The sequence below is a fragment of the Bison bison genome, unplaced genomic scaffold (genome assembly GCF_000754665.1).
Source record: "Bison bison bison isolate TAMUID 2011002044 unplaced genomic scaffold, Bison_UMD1.0 scf7180017864104, whole genome shotgun sequence".
Taxonomy (NCBI): Eukaryota; Metazoa; Chordata; class Mammalia; order Artiodactyla; family Bovidae; genus Bison; species Bison bison.
Window position 1 is genome coordinate 637163 of NW_011494676.1, and position 8145 is coordinate 645307.

Consider the following 8145-nt stretch of genomic DNA (forward strand, 5'->3'; position numbering starts at 1 on the left):
TCCTCAGGCCCTGTGCCCTTAATTCTGTTTTACTTAGCACAAGGAATGGGGAGGCGGGTAGGTCTCTGATTTCCTAGATTATGCCTTTGTTCAGCTTTAGTTTCTTCATTGGTCCTCTAGAGAAGATTTGAAGAAGGGAGGGTGGCAAAGTCTGGAGTTTACTATTCACTGCCCCTTGCAGGTTTTTTGTTTTTTTTTTTCTTTGCTGCACCACCGGGAGGCTTGCAGGATCTCAGTTCCCCAACCAGGGGCTGAACCCGGGCAACAGCAGTGAAAGCTCGGGAGTTCTAACCACTAAGCAACCAGGGAACGCCCCTTGCAGTATTGAGAGCACTGTGGAGAGAAGGGGACGGGGACTCAGGGACTGTGGGCTGATTAAAGCTGTAACATTGAAGAGACCACAAGGGGGCAGCCTAGTTCTGATTAGGGTCGCAAGGATAAAGGGGGGAAAAAAAATTTTAAGTTTGTCCTTGCATGCCCTAATTACTAACTGAAAAAGGTACATATTTAGAGGCGGAGGGCAGGGGGTAGGGGTGGGGAAAGTAAGTAGAAAAGGGTGTGAATTTTTAAAATCTGTTCTAAGTAGCTTTTGATGGTTTATGTTTGTTTAACAACAGTGCTTATTTTATAAAAAGGATAAAAGGGTTCTACTTCAACTTTCTCCAAGCATATTGTTTCAATCCTGTATATGATAAGGTAAAACGGTAGAATTAGAGGGAATTATAGGCTGTGAATAAACCTGTTTGTGGGTGCTTTTCTCTGTTCTTCCCAAAATTTAAGTTCCACCCCCCTCCCCAAGGTCCTAATAATTCCCTCTTAAGTCTACTGTCACCTAACTCCGCAGATGGTGACTGCAGCCATGAAATTAAAAGGCGCTTACTCCTTGGAAGAAAGTTATGACCAACCTAGACAGCATATTGAAAAGCAGAGACATTACTTTGCCAACAAAGGTCCGTCTAGTCAAGGCTATGGTTTTTCCAGTGGTCATGTATGGATGTGAGAGTTGGACTGTGAAGAAAGCTGAGCACCGAAGAATTGATGCTTTTGAACTGTGGTGCTGGAGAAGACTCTTGAGAGTCCCTTGGACTGCAAGGAGATCCAACCAGTCCATCCTAAAGGAGACCAGTCCTGGGTGTTCACTGGAAGGAATGATGCTAAAGCTGAAACTCCAGTACTTTGGCCACCTCATGCGAAGAGTTGACTCACTGGAAAAGACCCTGATGCTGGGAGGGATTGGGGGCAGGAGGAGAAGGGGACGACAGAGGATGAGGTCGCTGGATGGCATCACTGACTCGATGGACAAGAGTTTGAGTGAACTCCAGGAGTTGGTGATGGACAGGGAGGCCTGGAGTGCTGTGATTCATGGGGTCGCAAAGAGTCCGACATGAATGAGCGGCTGAACTGAGCTCCGTCTCTAATCCATCCTTCCCACATATCCTGGTGCTCTCTTCAGTGTTGTGGCTTTAGAACTGGCCCTCATAAAGGAGTAGAGAGTAACCAGATTACTTCATTTATTTATTTAATCTTCTACTCTCCTCTTCCCAAATCCCCATCAACGAGTCTTCCTTCTCCTAAAAAAAAAAAATCGGGAGAGGAGGCGGTTTGTGGAAAATCAGGGTCAGGGAACTCAGGAAACCTTCCAGGATCTCCCACCTCTATGGAAACTGCCCGGATTTTATATTTTGAGCTAGATTTCCTCATGACATCTATTAGATGTGTCTCCCTCCTTCATTCCTTCCTTCTGCTAAACTTCTTCATGCCTCTTATTGTGGTTACCAACTTAAATTCCTTCCTTTCCTGCCCCTGCTTCTGAACTTCAGCCTCTCAACTCTGTCAGGTTGCAGGGCCCCTCTCATTTTGCTCTCTGGCACCTGCAGAACCTTAAACCAGTCCAGGCCGAAACCAGCTCTGATTCCTCAAGGCAGACTGGAAACCTGGAGAAGTTTCTTGTCCCTTCCACCTGCTTCTGCTGTAGGAGGTCCTGAAATCATCCCAGTTCAGAAAAAGTAATGACTCTTATTACAAAGGCCTTTGCCTTAACATCTCCTAAACCTCCTTAGTTAGATAAGCTTTTTCTAAATGTGATCCCTCTTCCTTTAAGCAGCTGAGAATTGACCAGGCTGGGAACACTAGCTGGAGATACTGGTAAAACTTCAAAACTCCCCCAAGGCCAGTGGCTGCACTCTTACCTTTTACAGGAAATACATCACCCCCTGAATGAGGGCCCAGGACAGGAGGAGTGGACCAGGACTCTGCAGACCGGATACAGCGTCATTCAGATCCGGACTCTGCTAAAATACAGACATCCCCTCATAGGAGGCTAGTATCATCCTTCCCACCACCCAGTTCCCACTCTGGAAAGATAACCATCTCTTTATGCCAACCTCTGTCTTCTTTCCTCTGAGCTTAGAGAAAGATCCAGCCCTCCTCCCCATCACTATAAGAAGTCCTTTCCCCTGTGCCTTTCAGTCATTCCTGACCATGCTAGGGAGGCCTGACTCAATTCAGTGACATGTTTTTTGTTTCTTAACCTATGTACATGACTGTGCTAGTCACCGTGCTAGGTGCCATATTAGTCACTCAGTAGTGTCCGACTATGCAACCCCATCGACTACAGCCCACTAAGCTCCTCTGTTCATGGAATTTTCAAGAATACTGGAGTGGATAATCATTCCCTTCTCCATGGGATCTTCCTGACCCAGGGATTGAACCTGGGTCTCCTGCATTGCAGGCAGATTCTTTACTGTCTGAGGCACCAGGTTCAGGCACAGGTGCCATGTATGCTAAGTCACTTCAGTTGGGTCTCTAAGACCATATGAACTGTAGCCCACCAGGCTCTTCTGTCCATGGGATTTTGCAGGCAAGAATATTGGAATGGGTTGCTGTGCCCTTCTGCAGGGGATCTTCCTGTCCCAGGGATCGAGCCTGGGTCTCCTGTGGCTCTTGCTTTGCAGGCAGATTCTTCACTGCTGAGCCACTGGGGAAGCCCACATAGGGGGATAATATGATTAAGACATTGGTCCTACCCTCACAGAGTTTACAATCTAAAGGGAGCCTGCTGCTGCCAAGTCACTTCAGTTGTGTCCGACTCTATGCGACCCCATAGACAGCAGCCCACCAGGCTCCTCTGTCCACAGGATTCTTCAGGCAAGAATACTGGAGTGGGTTGCCATTTCCTTCTCCAAAAGGGAGCCTACTATATACTTTAAAATATTTATCTGTCCTTGTCAGTCATCAGCTTTCCATTCCTACCGATTCCTCCCATCTATGTACAACTGTATTCAGACTGCATTGGTTCTGTGGCCCTTTCTAGTTGTTGCTCCTCTCTTTCTCTCTTTGGCCACACCTCATGGCATGGGGGATCTTAGTTCCCCAGCCGTGGATTGAACCCATACCCCTGCATTGGAAGCATAGAGTCTTAGCTGTTGGACTTTCAAGGAAGTCATCTGTTTCTTTTTTCATTACCAGATTTCTCAGCTAGTTGGTCTATCCTCTCCCTCCACTTCCTCACAATATATTTCCTCTCTAATGCCACAGAAAGTAGCTTTTGGTACAACCACTCAATTGAAACTGCTTTCTCTGTGGTTATCGATGACCTCCTTCTTGACTTATTGGTAGCTTTTGACTGACTATATTAAACTTTCTCTTCTAGACTCGATAATACAAATTTGGCTATCTACCTACCTCTCCAATCAATTTGTTTCCTTTTCCTTGGTTGATTCCTCTCCTACTAACTAAAGGCACAGTCATTGGCCTTTCCGTATTCTGTAAATACTGGATCTACTGAGCTTGTCTGCACTCATAACTTTGCACTTAGAGCTGGAGCATAGGCAGCAGCATAGGCTGTGACCATAAATTCAACTTGGCCAATACCAAATTTATAACTCCCCCCCTAAATTACTCTGATCACTGTGATCTCTGATCACAGTTCCCATTTCAGTCAACCATTTTCCGAGATGCCCATATTTAAAACTTAAAGTTATTTTTAAAACTCAAGTTATTTTGCTGCTGCTGCTGCTAAGTCGCTTCAGTCATGTCCGACTCTGTGCGACCCCATAGACAGCAGCCCACCAGGCTCCCCCATCCCTGGGATTCTCCAGGCAAGAATACTGGAGTGGGTTGCCATTTCCTTCTCCCTTATTTATTGCCCATATGAAATTATCATTGAAGCAAGGCATTTTCTTCAAAGTGTTTATTTTTCTCTGCTCCATTAAAAATGCCACTTCTGGGGTTTTCCTGATGGCTCAGTGGCAAAGAATCCACCTGTCAATGCAGGAGACATGGGTTCGATACCTGATCCGGGAAGATCCCACATGCCTTGGAGCAACTAAGCCTGTGGGCCACAACAGTTGAGCCTGTGTTCAGGAGCCCAGGAGCTGCAACTACTGAAGCCTGCTTGCCCTAGAGCCTGTGCTCCGCAACAAGGGAAGCCACTGCAAGGAGAAGCCCTGAAGACTCAGCACAGCCAAGAATAAACAAACAAACAAACAAAATGCCACTTCCCTCATCCAGACCTTTAATGGATGCAAATCTCATTAATTTCTCTCCAGTCCATTGAATCCTTCATACGACCAGATAAATCGTTTTTCAAAAATACCACTTTCATGGTGCATTTAGCACTTGGGAGAACATACTAGGCCCCCTATTGTTTATAAGTCTGAAATTTACCTTGACACTTCAGACTCTGTAATTTGGCCCTGTGTTCCCATATGTGAAATTACCAAGCAAATACATGTATCCTTGAACATTTTATTTGTTAATTTCCTATTGTTCCTTTTCGTATACCATCTCCTTCAATCATACCTCAACCACTAAATATACCCTTCTTGTTCCATCCTCCTTGTCTGTGCAGCTCTTTCACTCTTGGAAGAACTATTCTTCTTCCGAATTGCTTTCAACCTTTTATAACTTACTGCCAATCAAAAGCTCACCTATTCTTCAAATAAGTATCTCAAGCACAGTCATCTTCTGAGAGTCTTCCAGACAACTTCAACCTGTACAATTGTTTGTTGTATGCTGTCAAATTTGTATGCAATTTAACACTGTTAAAAACCTTTCCATTTTGTTCCAAATGTTTCATAAAGTTTTATGAATACTTTGAGGACCATAACATCATAGATTTATTTTTCATTAGCAGCAACATCCTTAGCAGCTTTACACATAGGTTACAAAAACATGGTGGCCAAGTGGTAAAGAATCTGCCTGCCAGTGCAGGAGACACAAAAGACAGGGGTTCAGTCCCTGGGTGGGGAAGATCCCTGGAGAAGAAAATGGCAACCCACTCCAGTATTTCTTGCCTGGAAAATTCCATGGACAGAGGAGCCTGGTGGGCTACAGACCACAAAACCTCAAAGAGTTGGACATGACAGAGCACTAGACTCTGTATTTGTATATAAACACATTAAACACTATTCAACTGAAATTTAACTGCACCAACTCTTCCCTGTGTTCTGTATACAAGGTTAGTATTAAATCTCTGTGAAAGAAATGATGGCCAATCTGAGATGAACACGTGCATTGTAGTACTAGTTATTTGGTTCCCCCATCCACCAAAGCTTCCCTCTGCTCCACGTCACCAGTCTGGGGATCCATCCAGGGTAAGGGATGTCTGTCTCCCTCCCCCCCTTATCCCCAATCCACTCACTGGTTCCATTGTCACTGGTTTCTCTATTACAGGCTTCTGATGGTCAGCGCGGTCTGTTTCGTAACTAATGGTAGTCTCTGATGCTTCCACCTTCTCATCCAACCTGTTCTGCCCTCCGTAGGATTAGGAAACAGAGTTATCATTGCCTCCGTTCAACATCCTCATAGATTCTCTATTTAGATTTCTTTTCTACTTCACCACCTCTTCTTCCCTCCAACCCCTCATCCAAGACTTACACTCAGGGATTTTTCCTACTTCATGTTTGCATGGATTATGTACCCACCCCATTCACCAACTCCCTTGACTCGAGGACTGTTCCTCCCTTTCAGTGTCGTAGCAAACCTACTGCATTCTGGCTTCATTCCCAGCTGTGGTTAACATATTTGTTTCAGATTCACTACCTAGTTTCGCTTCACCTAACTAGTTTTTATTCCTGTTCATTATTCACATTTCAACAATGTCTAGTTTCTTTTTAACTGCTACCTATCCTGATCCTCCTAGAGGATCATGTAGATGTCACTCACCACTGTGTTCTCTGACTCAAACATAGAGTAATCAACAGTGAAGTTCACACCAAACTCATCTGGGAAGGAGAAAAAAAATAAGTAGTTACAAATCAGAAAGGTAGCACTAGATCCAGAAAAGAGAAGAGGAAGAAATACTTCAGTTTGCTCAAGTTATAAAATTAACCGGTATAATATAATTCCACAAACTTTAAGGGCTTCCCAGATGACAGAGTGGTAAAGAATCCGCCTGCCAATGCAGGGGATGCAGAGATTTGGGTTGATCCCCGGGACAGGAGGATACCCTGGCGTAGGGTATGACAACCAGGTCTAGTATTCTTGCCTGGAAAATTCCATGGACAGAGGAGCCTGATCAGCTAAAGTCCATGGGGTCGCAAAGAGTCGGACAGGACTGAGCGACTAAGCAGATGCACACAACAAACTCTAATGTTAAAAATGTTTGTGAATGTGTATGCATTTATATTTTCAACCTGATATCTAAAATCATGCACAGATTTGTTTCTAAAGGATCACCAGGAGAAGGAAATGGCAACCCACTCCAGTGTTCTTGCCTGGAGAATCCCAGGGACGGGGAAGCCTGGTGGGCTGCCGTCCATTGGGTTGCAGAGTTGGACACGACTGAAGCGACTTAGCAGCAGTAGCAGCAGCAATCTATGTAAACAAAACTATTTGTATGGTATTCTGCCCTTCTACAAGATTCAAGTCAATCATTTTATGGCCTGGGATGAATCATCTGGTGCCAAGATTATCCCAAAATGCATCTTATGGGTGAGGGGCCTGGTGCCATTCTGAGTTTTAAGATATTCCTTTCTTTCATTAACAGACTGCTAGTGACTATATAACATCCAGCTGAAGACTAGAGGGGGGCACTTTTTCTGCCCCCTTCTGATGCCTATGTCAGAAGCTTTCTCTGTCTCCTTTATACTTTAATAAAACTTTATTACACAAAAAAAAAAAAAAAGGATCACCAGTCTGAGAAATAACATCATGAGTTTGATGGCTTTTGCTCAGAGCCAAATTTCTCTCTGATCTAGTTATGCCATTGCAAAAGGAAAAGTCAGAGTCTCCGAACTGAGTAGCTCCCAAACCTCTCTCCAGCCTGTGAAGGATCAGAACCTTATATGTACTCACCATAGCTGGGGGTGATTGTGTAATAATAGATCACCTGATAATATTCATCCTCTTCCAGTTCTTCTCCATCCTCATATTCTTGTCCTAGGACAAGGACTAGAGGTCAAGAGGCATCTGGAAAGCCTTAGCAACACAGACACCAGACGCTGACCTCAGCTCTATCAGTATTCTTTGTCTCTGCATCCCCTCTCTTATCTCCCTGCCTCTGTATCTCTAAACTCTTCTCAGTCTTCCGGGCTCCTTAATGCTGACAAGGCCTGTTACTCTGTGCCCTTTCAACCCGGGAATCCCCAGAACTGAAAATGGGTCCCTTCACATACTGGAACCCAAACGAAGCCTTAAAAACGTAGGAAGCAGGGAGACACCAGAAATTAAGACCTCTAAATCTACTTCTCAGTATTATGCTCCAGACCTACTGTATTTGTGAGCGATCTCCTCTTAGCAGTATTCCTCACAATTAACTAATACACACGGCCTTAGGCTTTTGGACTTGGGCGTTGGTTCTCCTTTCAATGCTAACTACCAGGATATCTCTGAACAACACAGTTAACACCCGCTTTCTTCGAATGAGTCAGAAGGACTAAATGAACCATCTGCCTTAGTTTTTCTTCCTTCCCAGGATTAAAAATATGTGGCTTTGACAGGACTGGGTCAGGAATTCTAGGCCTCCTGCTAATCTTTTCTAAACTCCTTGAATTCGCTCTCTTAACCCCAAGCAGTGACACAACAGTCTAGAGGAAAAGGAAACAATGAGAGCACCTGGAAGACTGGGAACAAAGGGAAGAAGCCAAGCTACTTCTGGGACCCTGTCACTGAAGGCAGCCCGTACTCAGTATTCTAAAGGTC

The 8145-nt window shown here is 44.6% G+C and overlaps 1 protein-coding gene across 2 annotated transcripts in view; it reads right to left on the reverse strand.

Moving 5' to 3' along the window:
* Positions 1-1497: 1497 nt before the first annotated feature.
* Positions 1498-8145, reverse strand: part of LOC104987676 (chromosome unknown open reading frame, human C1orf54) — a 9902-nt gene continuing 3254 nt past the window's right edge. The window contains exons 5-6 of one of the 2 annotated variants that reach the window (XM_010838716.1): positions 2190-2288; positions 1498-1571 (exon numbers count right to left, since the gene is read on the reverse strand). In XM_010838716.1, coding sequence (XP_010837018.1) covers positions 2193-2288 — 96 coding nt within the window. In that variant the 3' untranslated portion in view covers positions 1498-1571; positions 2190-2192. Of the gene's footprint in view, positions 1572-2189; positions 2292-8145 lie in introns of both variants that reach the window. The other variant, XM_010838715.1, reaches the window with a different exon arrangement.